Below are 27,885 nucleotides of genomic sequence, written 5' to 3'. Positions count from 1 at the left end.
GTGGGGTGTGCAACGCTGTTCCTCACGTCAGGTGTAACACTGCTGTAATGTCCATTTATGCACTGTTCCAGTAACTGATGTGCCATTGTTCTGACTGTAGCTCCACACGGAGGGCTGAAGTACTGAATACTGCTTGCAATGTTAATTTGATTGACTGTCTGTTGTTAAATGGATGAAAATAATGAATATGCTACTTACCAGTATGCATCTGTTCTTGGCATGTAGGGCTGCTGACATTCATATCTGTGCATAGATCGCCGCCTAGTGTTGGGTCCGGATGATTGCACGTTGTTGTCCTGGAAGAGTCTTCGAAGTATCCTGGGATAGGTGACTCCTCCCCTGGACTACAGTGCGCATGGGCATCCTCTCCATCCTCAGATTGTTTTTCGCCATTGTGGCAGTGATGGAGTAGATACAGAAAGTGATGACCATGCTTTACAGTAATTCTGAGAGCTGCAGCTGCTACAGGCGCCGGGGAGGAGGGAGGGCGATATGAATGTCAGCAGCCCTACATGCCAAGAACAGATGCATACTGGTAAGTAGCATATTCAGTTCGAGGCATGTGGGCTGCTGAATTCATATCTGTGCATAGAATACATAGCAGTGCCCTCTATTAGCGGCGGCTACCAGTGCTAGCTGTAACGGTCTGAAAAAGAGTTTTGAGAACAGCCTGTCCTACAGCTGCCTGCTGTTTTGATTGAACATCTACACAATAGGGTTTGGTAAATGTATGTGTAGTGGACCAGGTGGCTGCTCTACATATATCATGCAAAGGAATGTTTCCTAGGAAAGCCATGGAGGCCCCTAACTTACGTGTTGAGTGGGCTCGTGGGGGAATCGTTAAAGTGCGTTTAGCCTTTTGATAGCAAATTTGAATACATTTAACGATCCATCTGGCTATACCTGCTTTGGAGATAGCGTTACCTTTGTGGTGTGGGGCAAAGGCAACGAAAAGTTGTTGTGTTTTCCTAAAGGGTTTGGTCCTGTCGATATAATACATGAGGGCCCTCTTTACATCTAGGGTATGGAGTGCCCTTTCAGCGACAGTCTGTGGGTTTTGAAAGAAAACCGGCAGTTCAATAGTCTGATTCATGTGGAACTGCGATACCACCTTGGGCATGAACTTGGGGTTGGTACGTAGTACGACCCTGTTGGTGTGAACTTGTATAAATGGCTCTTGGACGGTCAGTGCCTGGAGTTCACTAACTCTTCGTAAAGAAGTTATCGCTACTAGGAAAGCTACTTTCCAGGTAAGGAATTGAATCTCGCATGAGTGTAGAGGTTCAAAGGGTGGACCCATCAGGCGTGTGAGGACCAAGTTGAGGTTCCACATTGGGGCTGGTGGGTGGCTAGGAGGAATGACTCGTTTGAGTCCTTCCAAGAATGCTTTGATGGCAGGCACTCTGAATAGAGAGAGGTGCTGCCTGGTCTGTAGATAGGCTGATATTGCGGTCAAATGGACACGTATAGAGGTGTACGCCAGATTGCATCAGTAGAGGTGTAATAGGTAACAAATAATGTTTTGGATGGATGCGTCTAGCGGGTTGATGTCATTATTATTGCAATAAATGACGAACCTCTTCCATTTGGCTGCATAGCAAGTTCTGGTAGTGGGTCTCCTGGCCTCCTTAATGATGTCCATACAGTCAGGTGGCAGGTTGAGGTAGCCAAACTCTAGGACTTCAGGAGCCAGATTGCCAGGTTCAGCTGTTGCGGATCTGGGTGCTGAACCTCTCCATGGTTCTGCGTCAAATGCTCGGGTTTGACCCGCAGCCGTTGATGCGGCACCACGGAGAGTTCGAGAAAGGTGGTGTACCACGGCTGGCGTGCCCACGTTGGAGCAACCAGGATGAGTGTCAGTGAGTGTTGTCTGAGTTTGCGTGCCACCAGCGGTATTAGTGGTGCTGGGGGAAAAGCGTACGCAAATCTGCCGGACCAGTTCATCCATATCGCATTGCCCTGCGACTGCGGATGTGGGAACCTGGCGGCAAAGCTTTGGCATTTTGCGTTTTCGCTTGTGGCGAATAGGTCTATCTCTGGATGACCCCACTGCTGGAAGTACGGTTGGAGTACTGATGGGTGTAACTCCCACTCGTGCATCTGGTGGCTGTGTCTGCTGAGCAGATCCGCCATCTGGTTGTCCTTGCCGGGGAGGTGTTCTGCCATGAGGAACATGTTCCTCTGAATGGCCCACTTCCACATGCTCCGAGCCAGATGAGACAACTGTGGAGAGTGTGTTCCTCCCTGCTTCTGTATGTAGTACATGGCAGTCATGTTGTCCGTCCGGATCAACACGACTTTGTTGCACAAGTGTACTTTGAACGCTTTCATCGCGAGGAAGATCGCCATCAATTCCAGAATGTTGATGTGCATCTTCCTTTGTTGTGTTGTCCATAGTCCCTGCACTGTGTAGTTGAGTACATGAGCTCCCCATCCCTGGAGAGACGCGTCCGCTGTCAGTATTATTTGTGGAACAGGCTCTTGGAACGGTCGGCCCTTGCAAAGGTTTTGTGGATTCCACCAATGCAGAGAGTTGTATGCCCGACCGCTCACCAACACTAGGTCTTTCAACTGTCCTTGAGCCTGATTCCACTGACGTGCTAAGCACTCCTGGAGCGGGCGCATATGTAGTCTCGCGTGTGGGACTATGAAAATGCAGGAGGCCATCATGCCTATCAACTGCATGAACACTCGCGCGGGTAGGGAGTGTTGTGGTTTGAACTTGGAAATCAGCATCTGTGAGAAAGTGCCATCTTTCTTGCATGGTATGCCCCCACTTTTTGCTAAATTGCTGAATGAACTTCGATTGAGTGTACCCTGGGTTCCTGCCAATCAGGTGCCCAGGGCCTATGTTCCTTCCTTAAACCACACAAACTCCAAATTGGCAAACCCTAGCCACATGTCAGCCCCTAGTAAATGGTACCCTAGGTACCCAGGGCCTTGTGGCCAGGGAAGGCCTCTAAGGGCTGCAGCACTCATTGTGCCACCCTCAGAGGCCCTGTACCCTTACACACACACTGCCCTTGCAGGCTGAGTGTCTGGGTGCAGGACAAAACAAAGAGTCGACATGGCACACATCACTGTGTACCATGCCCATCACCTACACTGCCAAGGCATATGTCAGCCACCCCTCTAGCTGGGTGCATTACGCCTATGGTGTGGGCACAGGAGCAGGAGCCCTGTGCCCCTACAGTACCCGGGTCCATTCCTGAGCACTGTAAGTGCAGTGCTGTCATTTAAGAGTACATGGTGCTGAGAGCTTGTCAAACACGAGCTCCACAGCACCATATTGGCACCACTAAAGCCTGGGAAGTTTGGTATCAAACTTCTCAGCACATTGAACCCACACTGATGCCAGTGTAGGATTTAATGTACTAAGCACCCCAGAGGGCATCTTAGAGATGCCCCCTTACAGCTAACTTACAATCCACGTCTGCTCTGAGGCTGCCCAGGCTGCCACACAGCAGACACGTTGCTGGACCCCTGGGTGGGAGAGCCCCTGCTCTCCCGGGCCTGCAACAATGCACATCCTGGGTGAGGTGAGAAATCTCCTCCCCCAGGATGAGCAAAGGGAAGCTTCAAAGGCAGGCCACCATTTGGAGTTTCCCCAGGCCACTGCAACCCCCCACTCTGGCGGGAAGCTTGGCCGGAAACCCCATACAAGGACAGGGGATGTGCCAGCCTGCCCACCCCACCCCTCAGGTGGGGGAGGCGAGGTGAAGCACATCTCCGGGCTCTCGCCATCTTGAAGATGGGAGGCCCTACCCTATCAGGATTAGGCTACTGCCCCCCTCCCACAGGAGAGAGGCAGGATAGGGGGTGTACCCACCCCAGGACAAGGACCCATTGGTCCCTGGCCTTCACCTACCTGTAACGCCCCTAAATCTAGTATTTAGGGGCACCCTGAACCTTCCTTCCTTAGATTCCAGATAGAAAACTACAAGAAGAGCAAGAAGAACAAAGACCTGCCCTGCAGCTGCTAAAAAGAGAAGAAGACACCAACTGCTTTGGCCCCAGCCCTACCGGCCTGTCGACTCTCGAACCTGCACCAGCGCGGCATCCCTCGTGGCCAGCAACCTCACCAACCCCGGAGGACCTGGCTACCTTTTAGCTCTAAGCCCCTGGGACTCCCACGAGTAGAGGCTCTACTCAAGAAACCTATTTGCTATCCCTGGCACCAGCCCGGGACCGCGGACCCAACACACACTGCACCAGCCAAGCCTGGCCAGTGCCGGAGTGGACAAAGACCCAGAGGACGACCACACGGCGACTGTGACCCAGAGTCCGGCACCCAAGGACCCCCCTCAACATCCCGGAAGAAGCCTGCAGCCTCAGAACCAAGTGCCACCCCAGCCGCGATCAACCAGAGGGTAAGATTCCCGACGTCAAAAGGCACCCCTGCACCCGGCGCCCTGCGACCCCCTGTGCCCAATCCCGGGGTACCCACCTAACCTACAACTACCCAACTTACCTCTCGCAGTGGTGGTGGCACCTGAAACATCCTCGTCCCCGAGCCTGCAGCCTCTTTCCAAACCGGAACATTCCCATTGATTTCCATTGAGCGCCCTAAGGCTCAAAAGCACCCTGCACCCAGCCGCCCGAGTGGCCCTGGCAGTGCCCTCTCTACACTAACCTACTTCCCCACTTGCCCTGAGTAAGTGACCAGGAGCCCAGCTCCCACAGCCGCGTGGCTTGCCAGACAGCAGCCACCAACCAAGGCCCCCCTATCCCTCATAGGATAACATTGGGCCCAACTCTCTCTGCACCCGGCCGTCCTGAAACCGCTGAGGGTGAACCAACTGTACCTACCTGACACTGGGGGACCCCTGAGTCCATGCCCGGAATTTCAACACTGCCAGTCGAGTACTTACCCTTAAACCGCTAACTTCATTTTCCTCATAGGGTAACATTGACTGGCTTTTTCTTCAAAAATCTTCTAAGTGTGAACTTTTCAAAACTGCAAAAATTCACCAAAAATCAGCCAAGTGACAAAAACGAATTTACTCACCTGCTCCTAGGTGAGCTCCCAGTGCTGGATCTTGGTGCCCAGCCCTGACTCTGAAAAGTGTTCACAACTATACTTACCTCTAACTCATTTTTCTCCCATAGGAAACCATTGTCTGCTTTTCTGTGAAATTTCTTCTAAGTGTCTATTTTTGCAAATTTGAAATATTCTTTTAAAATCGTACCAATTCTGCAAACGAAATTACTTACCTGCTTTTGATAAGGACCCCAGTCCTGGGTCTAGGCACCCAGTCCTGGATTACTAAAGTAACGATAAAGTACTCTACCTGCAATGTGAATTTCTTGCCATAGAGATCCATTGAATGTTTTCTTTGAAATATTTTCTAAGTGCTAACTTTTGAAATAGCTAAATATTATTTAAAAATCATTACAGTTATTAAGTCGACTTTCATCACTTGATTCTGAATACTGACCCAAGGCTGGTTCTAGGAGCCAGACCTGGAATTCCAAAAGTAATCTGAAAAGTAATTTATTACAAATAACCTGAATTTACCATTGAGCTCAATGCATTGTTATGTTTAGGAAATAGGATTGTTTATTGCAACCAACTGTGACTGTTTACACAAATGTATTGCTTAAGACAAAAGTATTTATATTCAACCTCTCATTCTGAGAAAGTATATTTTTACCCCCTTTGTGGTTCTAAAAATAAAACAAGCATATATTTTATATATATAAACCATTGGCCTAGAGTTCAGTTATTGAGTGTGTGAAACCATTTGCTGACTGAGTGTGTACAATAAATGCTTTACACTGTCCTCTGGTACTGCCTTACTGCTCGACCAAGCTACCACTTTTGAGAGTAAGGTCATACCTAACTTTGACCTCTATCAGCCTCTGGGGGACTGTGGACTCTGTACACCCTGTACCTATTAGGGAACAGTATATACAGAGCCACTTTCTCACAGCATCTGTATGCTGTTGATTCTCACTAAATTTGGCTGAGCTGTGGCCGCCAGAGTGTCTATGGTCGCACCTAGGTACTGTTGTACGTGTGCGGGCTGGAGATGGGACTTTGGGTAATTTAGTGAGAACCCCAAACTGTGAAGGAGGTGAATGGTGCGGGACATGTGGCTGGCACATTGTTGGGCTGACTTTGCTTGAATGAGCCAGTCGTCCAGGTAAGGGTAGACGTGTATGTGCTGCCTCCGCAGATGTGCCGCTACAGTAGCTAGGCACTTTGTGAAAACCCTGGGTGCTGTTGTCACGCCGAAGGGAAGGACTTTGAACTGGTAGTGCTGCCCCTGAACAGTGAACCTGAGGTATTTTTTGTGTGAGGGGTGAATGGGTATGTGGAAATACGCATCTTTGAGGTCCAGTGTGGCCAGGAAGTCTCCCTGCTTGAGCAGCGGGAGGACTTGCTGTAAAGTGAGCATGTGAAAATGCTCGGAGAGAATGTACCGGTTCAGGGGTCTCAGGTCTAATATAGGTCTGAGCGACCCGTCCTTTTTTGGTATTAAAAAGTACAGGGAGTACACCCCCGTACCTTGCTCGTGGACGGGTACGACCTCTATTGCACCTTTTAGTAGCATACTTTGCACCTCCTGCTGTAAGAGCGTTAAGTGCTCTGAGGACATAGGACGGTTTTTTGGAGGTATTGTGGGTGGAGTTGAGGTTAATTCTAGGCAGTAACCGTATTTGACAATATCTTTGACCCACCTGTCCGTGGTGATGGAGTTCCACGTGGACAGGAACCTTTGTAGCCTTCCCCCGACAGGTGTTATGTGGTCGGGAGGAAGGGAGAGGGCGTCACTGCTTGTTCTTGGGGGAGGACCTGGTGTTGCCGTAGCCGCGTCCTCTGCCCTTTGTGCTGGAGCCACGATATCCACCCCGGGTGTTTTTGTCGTAGGTGCTCTGTGTGTTGCCCTTGTTGTATGTTTGCTGTGACCCCTGTCCTCTACCTGCTCCTCTATTTCCGGGGCGACGAAAGGAGCCGCTCCGAAAGGACTGCGTTTGTAGAGCCCCCATGGACTTTGCAGTGTCCGTGTCTTTTTTTATTTTCTCTAGGGTGGTGTCAACCTCCGGCCCGAATAAGTAGTCGGGGTTGACAGGTTGGTTGAGGATGTTATTTTGTACCTCAGGTTTGAATCCGGAGATTCGCAACCAGGCATGTCGTCGTAACATGACGCTAGTGTTTATGGCTCTGGCAGCTGTATCCGCGGCATCCAGTGCACACTTAATGGATGCATTTGTGAGGAGCTGGCCCTCCCTGATGAGGATCTCTGCACCTTCTTTGTATTGGTCAGGGAGATGTTGGAGTAGTTGTTCTAATGTGTCGTAGTGTGCTCGATCGTAGCGAGCGAGGAGCGCCTGAGTATTGGCAATACGCCATATGTTAGCCGCTTGTGCGGCAACCCGTTTGCCGGAGGTCTCTAGCACCTTGGACTCTTTGTCCGGGGGAGGAGCATCACCTGTTGTTTGCGAGTGTGCCCTCTTGCGAGCATTCGCAACTACAATTGAATCCAGAGGTAACTGGCCTCTAATGTAGGTGGGGTCCCCAGGCGCCGATCTGTATTTTTTTGTCGATCCTGGGGTTTATTACTCTTGCCCTGGTGGGTTCCTTGAAGATGTCCTTTGCTGGTTTGAGGACACCCTTCAACATGGGTAGAGTTTTTATGTTCCTTTCTGAGGATGCGAAAGTGTCCATGAGAAAGTCGTCCTCTACGGTGTCAGAGTGAAGTTGCACCCCATGATTGGCCGCAGCGCGTTCAATTAAGGCGTTGAACGCGGCAGTGTCCTCTGTGGGAGGTGTTTTTGCTCCATAGAGTTGCGGGTCCTGTGCATCTATAGGTGCACCGGAGTCGACAGGGTCATCCCAAGCTTGATCAGGGTCCTGTTGGCCTTCAGGGTCCATCTCTCCGGGGTAGGGGACGTGGTCACCCATGTAGTCCTCCAAAACATCTGTGTCGGAGTGTGTGGGAGAGAAGGACTGTGGATCCTGGTAGGGGGAATGGAGAGGTTCGTAAAGAACCGGTTCCGAAGCCACTGGCAGCTTTCTTTTAAGTGGGATCCGGAAGGAGTCCAAAGCTGGCTCTGAAGTTATTCTCCTTTTGTGGAGCAGCATCCTGCCGGTGTCGGCGTCGATGATATGTGACGGAGACGTCTCCGCAGGAGAACGTTCGGCAGGCGTGATCGTGGTGTGGGTGACCCGTGTCCTGATTTGGAACAGTTTCGGGGCTGTGGATGGCGGCAGGCCAAAAGTAATGTTGGCCGGTGCCGAAGAGGCTGTTGGAGCTTTTATTGGCTCGGAGCCCGATGTGTCCTGGAGGACTGTTTTGTGTTTGGTGCGTTGCGCAGCAACGGGCCGCACCTGGAGCGCCATCGATTCCTTTGCGCCGAACGGTTCCGTAGAAGCGGGCGTGGACTTTTTCGGCGCCGGTGAGTCATCGAGTCGAGGGGCGGTAATGGCCGTCGACGTCTTCGATGAGTGTGCCGTTGGTGGTGCTGTCGAAGCGGTGTGAGACGCAGCAGGCAGTTTGACCTTTGTGGTCGGAGTCGATTGCGTCGGTGCCGGGAGCCGAGTAGGTTTGGTGGCACCAAAGGTCTTTTTCCGTATGTCGCCGCCGACGTCGGCCGTTGCAAGCTCGGCACCGAAGTCTCGTTTGGTGCGCTCGGTGCCGATGGGTTTTGCTGGCCTCGAAGGTGTGGTGGGCCTCGATCCGACCAGCGTTACTTTCGGTTTCGGTTTCAGTTGAACCAATACAGCTTTTGGTTTCGGTTTCGAAGAAGGGAAACCAGCCGGTTTGGGTATTAATGTCTGCCGCTGAATGTCCGAGGCCGGGCCAGAGGGCGGGGCCGAAGAACTGCGGGATAGGTCCTGGGTAAGGCCCGAAGGCGATCCCTCGACCGGAGCCATAGACTGGCGCACTGGGATGTCCTCAGTCTGTACGGGTATGCCTGGCTCGTCACCGGAGCTACTCTCTTCGGCCCCTAAGGCCTCATTGTAGTCTCCTACCTCGGTGTCGTCTTCGTCTCTGCGAAAGAGGCTTTCTTCGACGTCTTCCGAGCCGGAGTCGTGTTCGGAAACGGGGCTGGAGGGTAGGTTCTCCACGTCTTCGACATCTTCGGTCTCAGCGCTGAAGATGTCGGCCGGGGCCGGTGCCGCTTGCTGCGCTTCGAGTCTCGCTGCTCGTCGATTCCGGAGAGTCTTCTTGGATCGGAATCGGGCACAGGCCATACATGTAGATTCGTCGTGATCCGGTGAAAGGCATTTGTTGCACACCGGATGGACGTCGATGTGGGAATATTTCGCATTACATACCGGACACCGCTTGAATGGTGTCCTCGATTCCATCGTCGATGACGGGTCGATGGTCGGGTAGGAAGCGAAAAAGTTGGTTCTGGAAGTTAGTAAACTAACAAGATACTATCGATACCGATCGGGAACAGTACCGACGCGAACTAAAGGCCTTTTGGCCTAGAAAAAGTTTTTCCTAACTTGAGTCAAGATAAGCACATCCGAACCCAATGGCGGAAAAAAACAATCTGAGGATGGAGAGGATGCCCATGCGCACTGTAGTCCAGGGGAGGAGTCACCTATCCCAGGATATTTCGAAGACTCTTCCAGGACAACAACGTGCAATCATCCGGACCCAACACTAGGCGGCGATCTATGCACAGATATGAATTCAGCAGCCCACATGCCTCGAACTAAACAGAATTAAAACAAATTAAAAAAAAAAAGAACCAGTGGGGACCAGTTGCGGGAAGCAGCAAATGGTCTGGAGAGGCTCACAAAGGTGGCATGCCTATGAAGCTTCTCCTTCGTGAACCCTGCCCATCCTGGGGGAGGAGGCTTGGCACCTCGTCCCAGGATGTGCATTGTTTCAGGCCCCCAAGAGCAGCAAGCTCTCGACCCAGGGGTCCAGAAACATTTCTGGTTGTGGCAGCCTAAGCAGCCACTCAGTCAGGTCCCTAGGAGTTGGTCGAGTTTCAGGGGGCATCTCTAAGATGCCCTCTGTTGTGCAATTTACATTAATTCCCACACTGGCATCAGTGTGGGTTTAATGTGCTGAGAAGTTTGATACCAAAATTCCCAGTCTTCACTGTAGCCATTATGGTGCTGTGGAGTTCGTAATGACAAACTCCCAGCATCATATACTCTTAATGGCAGCACTGCACTTACAGTGCCCATGAATGGACTTGGGCACTGTAGAGGTACAGGGCTCATGCACATGTACCCTCACCACTGGCATAGGGCACCCAGCTAGAGGGGTGACTGATGTATGCCAGGGCAGTGGTTTCCAAGTTTCCTGTACGTTTTCCAAGGGCTTCTCTGAGGGCTACGGAATTCAGGGATCAGCTACGCCCTCAGGAGTCAATCTTCCACAATGCACTCGGGGTGTTTAGCACAAGGCCAGTTACCCCTGATCAACTGCTCTCCCTGTTACAGCAGATCTAGTGGTTGCTTACAGGTAAGCAATTATTTCCTTTCTGGGGAACAGATCCACTTCAGCTATGAGTCTCATGGGCGTGGGGACACCTCAGGACAGTCAGGACTCAGGAGATCCTGGGCAGGTGGGCTGTTGAGAAGTTCAGGGTTCTTTAGCTTTTGGTGATCCTGCAGCTTAACAAGAGGCTAGCCAACTAGCTCTTGGAGTCGATTCTTCCGTTCTGGCACAATTGGAGCGTTTTTCCATAAATGGACACAGCAGGCACAGTCCTCTTTGAGAGGCGCTTGAGTGCAGCAAGTGCAGTCCAGTCTTCGGTGAGGCCCCTCTATGCTGGGTCCAGCAGGGCAGTCCTTCCAGCGCTATAGTGATCTGAGGAATGCGTGTCTGGGGTGCAACTTGTAGGCCATTTTTGAGTTTGTAAATGAGGAAATTAGGGAGCTTCACAATAAACCTGTTCTCCAAGATGATCACCAGAGACAGACGTGCCCAAATGTAGCACAAATATGATGCAAATTGAGCCTAAGAGAAGACCAATGACAGAAGTATGTAAAACGCCTAATTTATTTACATTTTTTCATTTTGCAGTTTCATATAGCACAGACTTGACCCAAATGGTACTGTAGTGCTTTATATGAGCATCAGTAACATTATATAAGGTCACATTCATTTTGATTTTAGTCAGTGATTTGCCCAAATTCAGAGGATATTGAGCTGAGGCCGAAACTTGAACCTGGTTCCCCAACTGCAAAGTCAGCAGATCCGGCCGTAGCGAGACATCCTCTCCCCTAAGTGCAACAAATAAACAAGTGATCAACTGAATAAAACACATAAATATAGCAAATAATTTAAAAGTGCTTTGTAGCTATTAGAGAACTAAAAAAATGTGTCCTCATTTTAGTGCACTAAACAATTTCTATGGGGAAAAAAACCCTAATTTTTAGGTCGAGCCTAGACAGCGCTTGCGATATCTTGAAGATTTGCTTTGTGTGGGCTTTACAGCATTCTCCCAGGACTTTTCTGCTGTAACTATAACTTCGGCTGCCGCCATGCACTGCCTTTACCCTCGAATATTAAATTTATAACATCCCTAATCACATCTGAAATGCCATCATTGTTGATAATACTGTGCATGGCAGGTGCACAAGTTAGTTACTTTAGGGTGTGAGTTATATTTACTTGAGATAACTATAACAAGTGCATTTTAGTGGTTTGTTAGTTTCAAACAGTATGTTTCACATGATATTTTCACCTAACTAAAACATCCCTTTAACTTTTGCTTTTTTCAGTACATTTCTAAGGTTTTTCTAATGTAAAGTCAGATACTACTAACATCACTTTAATTTTAGTTTTTTTCAGTATATATATATATATATATATATATATATATATATATATATATATATATATATATATATATATATATATATAGAGAGAGAGAGAGAGAGAGAGAGAGAGAGAGAGATATTTTACACATACATATATGCAGCTCTTTAAAAATGCATGTTCTTGACAATTTGGCAGCAAGGGGAAGAGGTTGAGTATCATTAGAGGGGTAGAAGAAGAACGATTCAAGCACAGCAAACTTCTGTTGAGCTAAAACATTCTATTTTATTATATAGACAAAATTACCTGATTTTTGCATTTTTTCTTCTGTAAGTGAAACATTTGGGAGGTGTTTAGTTAGGTTATCATTCTTCTCTTCAGATAGGAGATGAGATGATAAAGATGTCTGTGTTGATTTCTTCATAGGTGTACTGTGCACTTTTTTGCTATCCAATTCTTTGCTTTCTGATACACATCTATCTCCAGAGTCCTGCAAAAGGTTATTTGATTACTAATTAACTAGTAAAACAATTAAACCCATTGAAACGTCCCTTGTAAAGTTTAAGTGATCAACATTAAAATAAGTTTTTTTTATAGAACAGAGGCATACAATAATCATGGAAAAAAGAAAGGCACGGACAATAATTCTCCAACTTAAGTCTATACTAAATTGGAATGATCAGCATTACTCCACCACCTAGAGGTTGATCTTGGAAAGGCATCTAAATATACAAGCATTGGCATAGCCAATAGGTCTCGACTTTGGTACCTTATAAGTATTTAGTTATGCAGCACAATATCCTTGGTGCAGCAACATTAACTGTTGCATGATTAAACACTTATAAGGTCCCAAAGGCGAGACCTATTGGCTAGCATCCAAGCAAGGGGGTTTCCCTATCCAGATCTGCAGTAGGAATTTGCCAGACAATTTACATTAAGATGTTTTATGCTTCATAGACATTTTCAGGGTTGTCTTTGCTTTGTTGTGAAAACTAAAGAGCAGACCGAAACGAAGATCTGAACCCATCTACCCTTGAACAACCGACATAGTACCATGGCACTCATGCATCGCAATGCTTGCACCAAAATCTGCACAGAATGATCACTGCAAACACATTTGCACCGATTGCTGCAGAAGCCCGTTTTGTGCAGCCATCCATCGGTAAAAACATCATATTTACACTTAGAAGGTCGGTGCAAAAAAAGCTCAGGCAAAATTCACTGCACTTGTACCAAGTTTACGTAGTCTGGACACACTCAGATGTTTTTCATTGTCCGGGCTGCAGTTACATGTGTGCTTACAAGCATCTTTCTGAGCGTGTATGTGTGTGTGTTTGAGAGAGAAAAACAGAGCGAGAGAGAGAGAGGGGCATAATATGAGAGAGAAACAGAGACAGCCATGGAGACAGATAGGCTGCGGAAAGAGTGAATGAAAGAGAAAGAGTAAAAGAAGGGGAGCAGCAGAGAGTCATGGAAGCTGACAGCGAAAAATGTGAGTGCAAAAGGGAGAACGAGAGTGCCACGGAGGCTAAGAGTAAATGTGTGTGTGTTTGAGAGTGCGAGAGAGAGAGTACAAGAGACGCGCGATAGCTACGAAAGGCAGATAGAGCTAAATAAATTATATCCATGAGAACCACTGTTTTCTAATGTAATTATACACCGTCCTAGTTCCGCATAGGCAAATGGGTTGGTCTTGTTGTGTAAGAATATGCTCAGTGTGTTCAGCCTGGGTATATGCCCCCATCACGTTCAAAGTTTACCGCCACCAGTGTCAGAAGAAGTCATTCAGCAATGCGAAGGAACTAAAACAAGTGCTGAGTTTATTGAGAAGAATGTAATTACTATCAAAAAAGGAAGGAATCAGGAACGCATAGATTTAAATAAGGCTGCGACGTGCATGCTCCTTGTAATATGTTTTATTTCCCAAGGGACAGAGCGTACTTCAGGGGAGAAGGCGACGTCTTCTCAAGCCTCATTTTGCTCTCACCGTTTAGCTCCTAAATCGCCTCATTAGGGTGCGTGCTTTTCCGTTGATCAACAAGGTGCTTCGGAAAAGTCTTCTCGTCCTGCTGTTAGTTGTTAAATGACTGCTTCCTCATCCATCATGCCCAGGAAGCCAGCTGTTTTCACGTGTCTCTAAGACATGCTTTGAAAACAGGCACGGACTGGTAAAATCCATGCCAGGTTTATTTTATTTATCAAGATGCTGTATGAAGCGTCGGCTTCCCGCTTGTCATAGTACTTGAAAAGTCTGAGAAATAAACTACTGGGAGATAAATGCTTTGGAAGCCTGATGTAGCATGACTTTTCTGGGTGATTTATTACATGGCGTCTGGAGTAAGCAAAATCGAAAGTGAAAGATCCTCACTTTTCAGAGAGCAGGGAGGGTTTCCTAAAACGCTACATAATTATGTTATCTTTGAATAGGAATACATGAAAATTAATATAAATTGCTCAAATCATAGGTGAAAATCTATGATGCGAATCTATGATGCAAAAATTCACAATTTTATCAAGGGAAGCTTTGTAAAGCAGACACCAGATATTTTATGGCTAACAGTGAAAGCGATCGAAAGTGAAAGCGATCGCGATTGTAACAAGAAGCGCGAGCAACAAGCCTGGGAGATGTGTGCACGCGCGAATGCGCCAAAAAAAACAAGCCCGGCGGAGCGTGGCGCGCGCGCGCTTGGGGGCGGGGGAGCGGACCCTTTGAAGTGCTCCCAAAAGGTGGATTGCATGGCGGCACGATGCGCGTGATTGTGCACGTGCTAGCCATGCAATCCGCTTTTTGGGAGCACTTTTCAAACCCCCTTACAATAGTCTCGCTTTGCGATCGCTTACGCGATAGCAAGGTCGAGACCTAAAAATGTTTGGGATGTTAATCAAAGTCAGAGTACATAACTTTAATGTAAGCTCACAATGACCCCACAAAGTGACTGCCTTCTTTAGATTCTATCTTCCTTGAAGGCTTATGAGGAAAAATATCAAAGTGTACATAGGTGATTATTACAGGCTGTAAATGTTAATTATGTATTGTTCGATTTCACCAGGGCTGTTTACGAGTGTCATACGGAATAGCAAACTATTGGTATACATAAGTACCTTTTTCCTTTGGTTGAGTGAACCTATGCTCAATGCACTTGCTGTGCATCAAATGTAAATCAATATTCCATCTAGAGACGTGGGCTTGAGGTGTGTGTTTATACAACTGTCTGTCTTACTGTAGTCTCACAGAGATCCTGAATATCCACAAAGTCGTGCTTTGTAAATTTGAACAATGGAAGACTATCTTACATATATCTTCTAAGGCTACTTTTACAATAAATGTACGGAATGCAGCACTTATCCCTTAGTCCCAAGTGCATGTTTCTGTAATCTAGGTGAAGCCCACAAACTTTCCTGTCTTGTGACCATCCCCATTGGTAATGGGAGCAAATGATGTCCTGCAGTGGGAGGCGAATACACATCACTTATTATGTGCTGTTGTTATGTTTTGGAGTGGTCTATCACTGCAGTTTCATGCTAAAGTAGTTATTTACATACATGAATAGAGGAGTTACAAGTTGAATAAATGAAGCGGATAAAAGGAGTTTGAAGCGGGAATTGGTTTGCCCCTCACTATATTTATAGATAAAGATGGATGTGAACTTTGCACAGCTACCTGTAACTAACTAAATATACATGAAGTTGCATGCAGTGAGGTTTTAACAATGGAATACACCTTTAACGAACAAGTTACTTACCTTTGGTTAAGCCTTATCTAGTAGAGACTATCTAGCCACAGATTCCTTACCTTGGAACTATCCCCAGGTACCAGAGTGGATCTTGAAATGTTTAGTGAACAGTACCCCTGTGCGCCGTGTGGTGCCGTCGACTAGCTCTGCGTGGCGGCGCAGCCAGCAGTGACGTTTGCAGTGCCTATATAGGAGCCACCCCATTACACTGACGTCAGGTTCTTTCCCAACTTTCCACGCTAGGAGCGTCGTGCCAGGAATAACACTGATCACTGGTGTAGAAAACCAGGGCAGTGAAAGGGGAAAGCCTGTCAATAGAAATCCATTCACAGAGTGGGGAGGATGGGCGGGTTGTTAAGGAATCTTTGGCTATATACTGTCTCTACCAACTAAAGCACTAGTCAAGGTAAGAAACTTGTTCAGCTGATAGACTTTAAGCCACAGGTTCCTTTCTTTAGATTAGATACCCAAGCAATACCTACAGGAGGTGGGTTTGCGAAACGATTTAATACAAAAAACAGGCAAAGTGCCCATCCCGACAGACCCGACTGTCCAGGAAGTAGTGTTTTGTGAACGTATGCACAGAAGCCCACATTGATGACTGGCAGATGGTACTCCATGAACTAACAGAGTGGCTGTAGCCTTGGTGCTGGTGGAATGGGCACATATGATTTCAGGGAGTCATTTCTTGGCCAGTGCGTAGCAGATTTTAATGCAGAGCACGATCAATTGGGAGATGGTCTGCTTCTGCATGGAATTGGGAGATGGTCCGCTTCTGCATGGCCTTTCCCTTCTTCACTCCGACATACCCCACGAAAAGTTGCACGTCCACCTGAAACTCTATCATGCGGTCCCGGTAGAGCGACAATGCTCTTTTTGGGTCCAGTCGGTGAAGCTGCTCCATTTTTTTAAAAGGATGTGGCAGAGCATAAAAAGTAGGCAGGGTGATGAACTGGCCTACATGAAAGGGAGTGACAACTTTTGGCAGAAAGGAAGCTCCAGCTCGAAGAACCAGCTTGTCTGGGTAGATATTCAAGCATGGAGGCTTGGATGGCAAAACCTAAAGCTCACTGATTATCTAGGCAGATGTTATTGCCACTAGGAAGGTGTTTGTAGGAAGCTGGGTTTCTGTTACAGTAACCCCCCCACTTTTTGTTAGATTTCTGATGCACTTTGACTTGATGTGCCCTGGGTCCCCGCCAATCAGGTTCCCAGGGCCTGTGTTCTTTCCCAAAACTGTACCTTTATACCCACAATTGGCACCTCTCTGGCCACATGTAAGTCCCCTTTAAAAGGTACCATGGTTACCAAGGGCACTGTGACCAGGGAAGGCCTCTAAGGACTGCAGCACATATTGTGCCTCCCCTAGAGGTCCTGTACCTTAACAAACACACTGCCATTGCATGCTGAGTGTTTTGGTGCAGAGAAAAGTAAAGAGTCGACTTGGCACACATTCCTGTGAGCTATATCTGCAACCTACTGCCTATGGTATAGGTAAGACACCTCTCAAGCTGGGTGCACTGTACCACTGGTAAGGGTACAGTTGCACGGGCACTGTACCCCTACAGTTTCTAAGTCCATTCTTAGCTATTGTTATTGCAGTAAAGTCATAAAGAGTTTATGGTCTGGGAGTTTGTCATTACGAACTCCACAGCACAATGTGGCTTTACTAAATTCTGGGAAGATTGGTAGTAAACTTCTCTGCATATTAAACCCGCACTGATGCCAGTGTGGGATTTACTATACAATGCACTCAGAAATCGACCAGCCTCTGGTGAGTTCCCTGACTGGTACACACCAGCCTGCCACCACAAGACATGTTTCTGGACCCCTGGGGTGGGAACGTTCGCTCCCGGAGGCCAGAAACAAAGCCTCTCCTGGGAGGAGGTGGTCACAACTCCCCCAGGCCAGGAACAGCCATCTGTGGCAGGGGGCTTCAAAGGCCTTGCAGGCTTTGTAATGCGACCCCCAGCCTCTGCTGCTATCAGGAGCAGGCCCCCTTCCTTTCTCCCTTCCTCTTCAGTGGGAAGACGGGCGGGAAAATTTAGCCAGCCCAGAAGGTGTGCCCAACTCTGCCAACCCCACCCTTCAGGTGGGGGAGGTGAGGTGAAGCAGTTTTTAGTGCCCACCATATTGCAAATGGCAGGCACTCCCCAATCAGGATTAGGAATTGTGCTTGTTCCCCCACGTGGGGTGAGCACACCAGGGGTGTAGTCACCCTAAGGTAAGTAGCCCATTGGCTACTGACCTCAAGACCCCTAAAATGCCCCCTAAATACAGGGTGCAGCCCTTAACCAAGAAGGCAGATTCCCGCAACCTAAAAACGGAGGAGGATGAAAGAAGAAGCACAGAAGAGGAGACTGCAGAGAAGAGCGGACTTGGCCCCAGTCCTACCGGCAGGGGGGAACTGCGGTATTTCTGCAGATGGAGCCTCAGCACACCCTGCATGTGGAAAGCCTTGATGCGGAGGTCCATCTGTCACAGGTTGCCAGGTCACCGTAATGGCAGTCCCATCTTACTTGAAGTAGACTGACCATCAACGAATTTCTGCGATAAAGCCTGTCACGCAACACATGATGGACCTTGTAGGAAAAGCAACAATGGCTCTGATGCACAGAGAGAAAAATCCTTGCACGTCATTGCCTTTTGTGTTGCCGAGCAGGGCCAAAACCCCAAGGTTTATGCATAGCATTGGGTCTTGACTTCAATGCATCTGTGATTCCATTAAAAGCATGGGGATCCCTACCAAGCATGCAAGCATCTCTAAAAATGTTTAGCAGTCCTCGGCTGGGGCAGAGGCCAGGGCATCAACTGACCCAGCAGGCTGCCAGCAAAGTTCAAAATAGGCTTCTTAATTTCCTGTATTTCATAATGAGATTATATATGTCTTTCTGTCCATGAGTGTAGTTAGTTTTAACAGTGTAGGATTTTATTGGGAAGTCCTATAGTAGAGCAATTCTAGGTGGTTGCATTGGCACCACCCGAAGGGAGCATTTTATTGTTACCACAAGCAAAAAACGTTGGCCTCTTGTTAGTGGGATATGGAGGTAGACTGTCACTTTAGTTAGGTGGCAAAAATAATTGCTCCTACCGAGACCATGTTATTCAAATCTATAAGCTGAGAACCAAATTGAAAATTCGTATGTACTCATATTGAACTACAGCATTCTTAGACCAATCACGTAAAGGTCTAAGCGTAAAGGAGGAAGACTCATTCAAAATTCTTAAAACTGCAGTGCCTTTCTCTCCCATTAACACAACTTGTTTTTTTTTCAGTTTTTGAAGGCCCCATGGTTGAGATACCCGTCTACAGGCTCTCAGCCTGACTGCAAGGACACTCTTCTCAGGTAAAATCAAAACCTTTGCATGATTTGCAAGTCCCACAAAAAGGCCCATTGAGGAAAGATTGAGGCCTTTCAGATCTGGTACTGCATCAGAAATGAGCGGGTTGGAGATAATTCCAGTAATTGGGGTACAGGACATTTTCTCCGCCCTTGAGCACCACACACATTTCGAGTGATTTCTGGGAGCCCTACCATTAAAGCCAGAGATATTTCCATATTAAATGCAACACACCTCTAGCAAAGTATTGGGTATATCTGTGGCTTTTTGATGTCAGAGAGTCTTGGGGTAAATGGCCGTAGAAACATTGTGCCCACAGGTTTCCCCCCCAAACCCTTTAGAGATAGTCCAATTAACGTGTTAATGTTCATCAGTAACACCAACATCTAAGCAGCCATTTTGTCACCATTTCCGTGCCATTTCTGCATCAGGCCTCAGGTAGACGCATATTATTAACCATGTCCATTTTCAATCCGTAGGCAGGAACGGAATGAGGGGTGACTGGACAGAATAAAGCACTGGTGATGAAACACAGATTGTACTACTTGCCTAGAAATTGTGCTAGTTAAATCGACACAGATCTCGCCAATTTGTTCTGTCTTTCCGCACTAATTTCTCCCCTGCGTATTTTATCATTTAAATAATGAAGCCTGCCTGAAAGCAAAAAAAGACTGTTTATTACTCCTGGTTTGAATTAAGAGTTACATCCGTTCAATATTAGTCACTTCCGGGACTGCAAACAACGCCAATCTTTTTCTAGTTGTGACTTCATGTTTTAATAATGTGCAACAATAAACGTTCTCGTGGGCCAGTAAATGGGAGGATGGCCTACAAAGTTTCAAAGCTATTTGAATGAACGTGGGACATGCACTACCTAGGTTAATTTCTTTCTCAGTTGTAAAGTCAGAGCTACCCCATAAAAGCCATTTGGCACACTAGTATTATTAATTTTGCATTAAAAGCCATGAATCAGAACTAAATAGATGTATTATGCCACAAAATGAAGAAGAAAGGAAAGAAGAAAAAGAGGAGAGGAAATGAAGGAAGTAAGAGAATGAATGAAAAGAAAAGGAGAAGACAAAAAAGAAAAAGGAAAGGAAAGGAAACAAAGAAAGAAAGAGAAAACAAGAAAGAAAGAACATAAGAGGGAAAAGGAAGAGAAAGAAGAAAGGAAGGAAGGAAGGAAGGAAGCAAGCAAGCTAGCTAGCTAGCTCATGTGACACATATTATTCCAATGCACCATTGACCAATGAGTCAGTCAAATACGCTGGTTATTAAACCTAGTCTAACTTTATGCTTTCCAGTAACTGGTGCAACTGATTGGCTTCACAGTTAATAAGGTTTAAAAACACGATTCCAGTTGCATTCTCCCTTGCTTTGGTCTATGTAACTGCAGGCAGCTGACAACCTATACCTGCAGTAACTATGGACTGCACTCCAAACAAATGCATGAATTGTCCCGTTTTCATCGTGTAAATGAATGTGAGCGGACCGAAGACAGTGCAGGCTTTAACTAATGAAATGAAATGAAAGAGGCATTTGTAGAGCGCATGGCTACCCTAAGGCCTCCCAGCGCTGAGAACCAGGTAACAGAGATGCTGACTGCTTATGCAACCTGGAGCAAGAGAATACTTTGTGGCTAGGAGAACAAGCATTGTCTCATGGAGAACATCAAAGCGGCCGTGAAAGTGTTCGCGATCAAGTGCGATGCGCGCCCGCGCACTCAAGCTCTAGGCCGGCCATGGTAGCATTTTTTTAAGCCCTCACTAAAAGTCTCGCCAGACCAGCGCATTCGCTGGATCAGGCGAGTCCTAAAAACTGCAGGCGGTATTTAAACTAATTCAAAGCATGATGTTCGCTGTTCAATGTAATTTATATGTTTTATGTGTTATTCCCTGTATGCACTTTATTCAAATTCATCTACTCATCTCCCATTAAAATCACTGACCCATTTCGATGGTTAAAATGGAGCATACAGTCAATTGTTTCAACCACAGCACCGCTTCTGCGCCCTTTGCAGTCTGGGCTGATGTACTGAACAGGGTAACTGTGGAGATAACTTACCTGGAGCATTTCAGAAATGGTTGAAAATTAGTTCAAATGGAATACAATTTCACAACGGCGGAAGAATATAAGGCAAAACTATTTTTTAATGACCGAGATACCTTGCATGAAGGAATATGCTACTTACCAGTATGCATCTGTTCTTGGCATGTAGAGCTGCAGATCTACACACTTGTGCATAGATCGCCATCTGGTGTTGGGCCCGGGTGTTTGCAGTTGTTTTTCCTCTTGGAAAGTCTTTGGAAGTCACGAGGTCGGTGACTCCTCCTTTGGATCGTATTGCGCATGGGCTTCGGCTCCATCCTCAGATTGTTTTTCGCCAGCAGGGAAAGATGGAGCGTAGTAATAACAGTGAAGATGCCCATGTGTGTTGTATCTAAATAAGATAGACTGGAACAGATAAAGTCAGCCGGGGAGGCGGGTGGGCGTCTGCAGATATGCAGCTCTACATGCCAAGAACAGATGCATACTGGTAAGTAGCATATTCCGTTCGAGGCATATGAGCTGCAGATTACACACTTGTGCATAGATTATATATCAGTACCCATCCTTAGCTGCGACTACCGGTATCTGTTGCAGTGGTTTGAAATAATGTTCTGAGTACAGCCTGGCCCACACTAGCCTGTTGCTTAGTTTGCACATCTACACAATAGTGTTTAGTGAAAGTGTGCGGTGTTGACCATGTAGCTGCTCTGCAGATATCATCTAATGGGATGTTCCTTAAAAATGCCATTGAAGCCCCTATTTTACGTGTAGAGTGGGCTTTAGGGAGAACGGATAGCGTTTGTTTTGCTTTGTGGTAGCAAATCTGAATGCATTTGACAATCCACCTAGCTATCCCCGACTTAGAGATGGGGTTGCCTTTGTGTGGTGGTGAGAAAGAGACAAACAGTTGTTTGGTCTTACGGAAAGGTTGTGTTCTCTCTATGTAGTAGAGTAAGGCTCGTTTGACATCTAATGTGTGAAGAGCACTTTCTGCAACCGTCTGTGGTTGTGAGAAGAATACTGGTACTTCTACAGATTGGTTTAGGTGAAAGGGAGAAATGACTTTAGGGAGGAATTTTGGGTTGGTACGGAGAACAACCTTGTTCTGGTGCATTTGGAGAAAAGATTCTTGAATGGTAAGTGCTTGTATTTCACGGCCCTTCTGAGGGAAGTGATGGCTACAAGAAAAGCGGTTTTCTATGTTAGGAATTGAAGCTCACATTTGTGTAGAGGTTCGAAGGGAGTCCCCATTAGTCTGGTGAGAACGATATTTAAGTTCCACACAGGTGAGGGTGGCACTCTGGGGGGAATTATTCTTTTAAGGCCTTCCATGAAGGCTTTAATGGCAGGTACTCTAAAGAGTGATAGATGTTCCCTGTTTTGTAGATACACTGCTATGGCTGCAAGGTGCAGTCTAATGGACGTATAGGCTAGATTGCATCTTTGTAGATGTAGTAAATAGTCTATGATGTGTTGAATGGACACATCTAGGGGATTGATGGTATTGTTGTGACAATAGACAACAAAACGTTTCCACTTGGCCGTGTAGCACGCTCTAGTGGTGGGTCGCTTAGCTTCTTTGATGACGTTCCTACAGTCAGGGGGAAGATTTAGGTAACCGAATTCAAGGATTTCAGGAGCCAGATCGCAAGGTTTAGCTGGGCTGGGTCCGGGTGCCTGATCTCTCCATAGTTCTGGGTTAAGAGGTGTGGAGAGAGGTGTCATTTTTGGTGCGGTACTACGGATAGTTCCAGCAGTGTGGTGTACCACAGTTGTCTGGCCCAAGTTGGAGCTACTAGGATTAGTGTGAGGGAGTGTTGTTGTAGTTTGCGCACTACTAGTGGAATGAGTGGGAGAGGCGGAAAAGCGTATGCAAATCTGCCTGACCAGTTCATCCATATCGCATTGCCTTTGGACAATGGGTGTGGATATCTGGCGGCGAAGCTTGGGCATTTGTCGTTTTCGTGGGTGGCGAAGAGGTCTATCTGTGGATGCTCCCACATTTTAAAGTACGGGTGAAGAACTTGTGGGTGGAGTTCCCACTCGTGGAGTTGTTGTGTTTGGGTCTGCTGAGCAGATCTGCTATGGTGTTTTGGACTCCTGGGACATGCTGGGCTAGGAGAAAGATTTTCTGGGGTATGGCCCATCTCCATATGCTCTGTGCTAGCTGAGAGAGCTGTGGAGAGTGTGTGCCACCTTGTTTTTGTATATAGTACATGGCTGTCATGTTATCTGTGCGGACTAGGACTGCCTTGCCTGAAATCTGTGTTTGAGAAGATTTTAGGGCTAAAAAGATGGCTAGTAACTCCAGATGGTTGATGTGGAGTAACTTTTGTTGAGGTGTCCATCTGCCCTGCATGGTGTGATGTAGTAGGTGAGCTCCCCAGCCGGAGTGCGATGCGTCCGTTGTCAGTACAATCTGAGGAACCGGGTCCAGGAACGGTCGCCCTTTGGAAAGGTTTTTGGTGGTCCACCACTGCAGAGAGCGATGGGTACGACCGTCTACCAACACCAGATCTGTTAATTGACCTTGGGCCTGGTTCCATTGGCGCGCTAAGCACTCTTGGAGAGGACGCATCTGGAGTCTTAAGTGAGGTACTATGAATATGCAAGAGGCCATCATCTCTATTAGTTGCATAAACACTTGAGCTGGAAGGAAGTGTTGTGCCATAAATTTTGCGCATAGAGCCTGAATGCTTGTAATCCTGGCCGGACTGGGGTAGGCTAGTGCTCTTGAGGTGTCTATGGTGGCACCGAGGTATTGTTTTATGTAGGATGGTTGTAGATGGGACTTTGCGTGGTTTATTGTGAAGCCCAGTTCGTGAAGTAGCTGGATAGTGGCATGCGTGTGTTGTACACAATGGTTGTATGAGCTGGCTTTTATCAGCCAGTCGTCTAGGTATGGGAAGACATGGATGTGTTGTCTCCGCAGGTGTGCTGCCACTACTGCTAGGCACTTAGTGAATACTCGTGGTGCTGTTGTGACTCCAAATGGGAGTACTTTGAATTGGTAATGTTGTCCATCCACTACAAATCTGAGAAACTTCCTGTGAGCGTTGTGCACAGAAATGTTGAAATATGCTTCTTTTAGGTCTAAAGTGGTCAGGAAATCGTTCTGGGAAAGCAGTGGAAGTACCTGCTGAAGTGTTACCATGTGAAAATGGTCTGAGTGTTAGTATCTGTTTAGGGGCCTGAAGTCTAGGATGAGCCGTAGAGTCTCGACCCTTTTTGGTATGAGAAAATATAGGTAGTAGACCCCCATATTTTGTTGGTTGGTAAGAACGTGTTCTATCGCCCCTTTTTGTAGGAGGGAGATTACCTCCTGCTTTAGTAGTGTTAGATGTTCCTGTGACATTGGGCGTTGTCTGGGTGGAATGTTTAGGGGGGTAGATATTAGTTCTAGGCAGTAGCCTGGCCGAATTATTTGTGTTACCCATTTGTCTGAGGTGATGGTAGTCCAGACATGAAGGAAATTTTGGAGTCTGCCCCTGACCGGAGTGGGATGGTCTGGGGGAGTGGAGGGAAGTCATTGGGTAGGTGCATAGGCAGAGCGGGCGGTGTTTGTCTTGCCTCTGCCTTTATTATTCTTGCCTCTGTAGCCGCCTCTTTGGTAACCCCTTGTAAAGGTGGATTGGGTAGGGTCCTTATATGAAGTTGAAGCGGTATCAGAGGAGTAGACTCTGTATGTGCTCCGAAAGGAAGAGCGGCGAAAGGAGAGCCTGGGAGGGTGTGATTGTAAGGCTCCCATAGACTTTGCCGAATCAGTGTCTTTTTTCATTATTTCTAGGGCCTCATCTACTTTTGGGCCGAACAGATGTTCCTGGTCAAAGGGGTGGTTCAGGATGGAAGCTTGTACTTCTGGTTTAAAACCTGAGATCCTTAGCCAGGCATGGCGACAGAGGAGGATGCTGGTATTAATGGCTCTGGAGGCGGTGTCAGCTGCATCTAGGGCACAACGGATGGAGGTATTGGTGATGGTTTTGCCCTCCTGAATTAACTTGTTTGCCCTATTTTTGTATTTGTCAGGGAGGTGTTGCATTATGGCTTCTAGTTCGTCATAATGGGCCCTGTCGTATCTTGCTAGTAGCGCTTGTGTATTAGCGATACGCCATATGTTGGCAGCTTGTGATGCAGTGCACTTGCCGGATGCGTCCAAGAGTTTTGACTCTTTGTCAGGTGGTGGTGCTTCGCCTGACGCTTGGGAGTTGGCCCTATTTCGTGCTGTAGACACTACCAGGGAATCTAGTGGTGCTGGCCCTCTGATGTAGGAGGGATCTGTAGGGGCGGCTTTATATTTTTTGTCAATGCGCGGGTTAATGACCCTGGCTCTGACTGGGTCTTTAAAAACCTCCGGCGCGTGCTTGATAACTCCTTTGAGCATGGGCAGTATGGAGGTGGCCCTGTGCGTAGTGTCAAAGGTATCGAGAAGAAAGTCCTCCTCCACGGGGTCGGCATGGAGATCTACCCCGTGATAGTGTGCAGCCCTCTGGAGTAAGTGGTTGAACCACAATGAGTCTTCTGGTGGGGATGGTCTCGAAGGGAAGAGATCATCTTGTAGGACGTTAGGAATGTCAGGTATGTTATAGTCATCCCATGGGTCTGGGGAGCCTGTGGGAGTGGGGTCCCCTGTAGATAGGTCATGGGGTACGTCCCCTATGTCATCATAGACATTATCATTATCATCATAGTCATCATCCGGAGAGGGTGTTGGAGAATGATGAGGTGGGGGTGGAGAAGGGGAGGGAGAAGGGGAGGGTGGAGGGGGTGGAGGAGGTGGTGAAGGCATTCTGAAAGGGGAGGTAGCAGAGTCCTTCCTCTTTGGAGGTGGAGCTGGGGCAGGTTTTTCCAGCTGTCTCTTTTTTATGCTGAGCATCAAGTGTCCGGTTTTGGGGTCCTTGATCAATGTCTTTTGCAATGGATCTGGTGTAAAGAGTTCTACCAAGGGTGGTTTGTCCGTCGGCGCCGAAGGCATCGGGCCGTTGGTTTTCTGGTTTTAGAATCTGTGCTAGTCCGCTGTTTGGAAATATGCGGTTTGGAAAGGGCTGTTTGTTTACTCGGTGCCGAGATGGTTTTCGGCTTCGAGATATCTGTGTCGATGGCATTGTGTTTTTTGGTCGGTTCCTGGGATGGTGTCGGTACCGAGGAGCTAGAGCTGGGTTTCGGCGCTGAGTGTTTCAGTATGGAGCACGGTGCCGAGGAGGCCATTTTCTGGCGTCGGTGCAGAGGAGTGTTTCTCGGTACCGACGGTGGGCTAGCTCGAGCCCGAGCCGCCGGAAGGCTTAATCGGCTTCTTTACCGGTCCCGAAGGTGCAGTGTGGGAAGCAGTGTCTTTGGTCTTACCTAGGCCCAGAGGCGAAGGCGTGACCGAAGCCTTTTTTGGTGCCGTCGATCTGACCTTCAATATAAATAGGGTCTGTTGAGGAAGGTTTGTATTTTTTATCCACTCTAGGAGTGAGGACCCTAGCACATACAGGATGTTTAAAGATGTCATCTGTGTGCCTTAACATACCCTTACTCACTTTGCCACTGGATTCAAGCAAGCCTGGCTGAAGACAGCTGAAATGCCAGAAACCGGTCCTAGGAAGCTGGTTTCCGGTCCAGGGAAGACATGGCTCGGCAGTTCGGGCTGGACTGTTCCCATGAGGCACAGGGTCAGACTGATTTGCATATGGCCATGTCTGAACTGGGGTGGCAGAGTGGGCTAAAGAACGGTGATGGATTAAACCCAGATCAGTTGACTGGGGGTGAGTGCTTGCAATGTTCAACACTCCGTCCATCATTTCCTTTGGTTTTTGCTTTGTTCGCCATAAGTTGGCAGGGTATGCTCAGACGTGAGTCCCTTGCTCACTTTGCCACTGGATTCAGGCAAGCCTGGCTGAAGACAGCTGAAATGCCAGAAACCGGTCCTAGGAAGCTTGTTTCCGGTCCAGGGAAGACATGGCTTGGCAGTTCGGGCTGGACTGTTCCCATGAGGCACAGGGTCAGACTGATTTGCATATGGCCATGTCTGAACTGGGGTGGCAGAGTGGGCTAAAGAACAGTGATGGATTAAACCCAGATCAGTTGACTGGGGGTGAGTGCTTGCAATGTTCAACACTCCGTCCATCATTTCCTTTGGTTTTTGCTTTAACATACCCTTAAGCATAGGCAGTGTCTGACTGGATTTATGTGTTGCTAGAGTTTCAAATGGAAAATCCACCTCTAAGAACTCTTATGGAGCTCTACCCTATGGTACTGTGAACCTCTAGCAATGAGCTCCTGATATGACGGATTGTCATCAGGTGGAGACGGTCTGCCAGGGTAAAGCTCTGGGTCTGTATCCTGTGGAGGATCAATGGTATAATCCACCCAAGGATCTACTGGTGACTGTGTGTCATCATCATCAGTGTCACCTGCATCAGGGTGAGGTAGAGGAGACTGACTAGGTGAAATGTGTAAGGGATCAAATTGTGGTGGAGAGGGAGGAGGAGGAGATGGTAGTGTGTGGAAAGGACTAGTCCCTACATGTTTCTTCTTCAATGGAATTTTACAGCTGTTGTCATCCAGAATGTTGCGTTTGGATGGCGGCTTAGCGTGAATATGCCCAGTATCCTGATTAATATAGAGTTTTTTCTGTTTCAGATCCGATTTAGGTGGTACAATGTCCATGCTTGGATCCGGTAGCAGTGCTGGCAGTGGTTTCATTTTCGGCACCAAAGCTTTCGGTGCCGAGCTGGAATGCCCTTTCGGCACTGAAGATTTCGGCTCCGAGGAATGCTTCTATGGTTTCGGCTCAGTACTTAGCTGGAAGGCTTGTCAGAGTATTTCGGTGCTGAGCCAGAATGCGGAGATAAAGAAACCTCTTATCGGTGCCGACCTTGGCCTGAAGGCAGAGGTGATGCTGAAGACTTAGATATTCTTGAGACAGTGGAAGGCGGAGGGAAGGGGTCTTCTGGAATCACGTCCCCTTATCCATGCGGCACATCATCCTCTTCGAGGACAATCTGCAACTCTGCCTCAGTCCGAAGCCGCTGAAGCTT

The 27,885-nt window shown here is 47.6% G+C and overlaps 1 protein-coding gene across 2 annotated transcripts in view; it reads right to left on the bottom strand.

Annotated features, from left to right (window-relative positions):
• The window catches only part of PHF3 (PHD finger protein 3), a 640,592-nt gene that overhangs the window by 460,633 nt on the left and 152,074 nt on the right, over nt 1–27,885 (bottom strand). For both annotated transcript variants that reach the window (XM_085610899.1, XM_085610900.1), the window contains one exon: nt 12,048–12,231. In XM_085610899.1, coding sequence (XP_085467025.1) covers nt 12,048–12,231 — 184 coding nt within the window. The remainder of the gene's footprint in view (nt 1–12,047; nt 12,232–27,885) is intronic.

Source organism: Triturus cristatus, chromosome 6 (genome assembly GCF_964204655.1).
Source record: "Triturus cristatus chromosome 6, aTriCri1.1, whole genome shotgun sequence".
NCBI classification, from domain to species: Eukaryota; Metazoa; Chordata; class Amphibia; order Caudata; family Salamandridae; genus Triturus; species Triturus cristatus.
The sequence above is the reverse complement of the archived record's forward strand: the minus strand, read 5'-3'. Positions and strand labels throughout refer to the sequence as shown.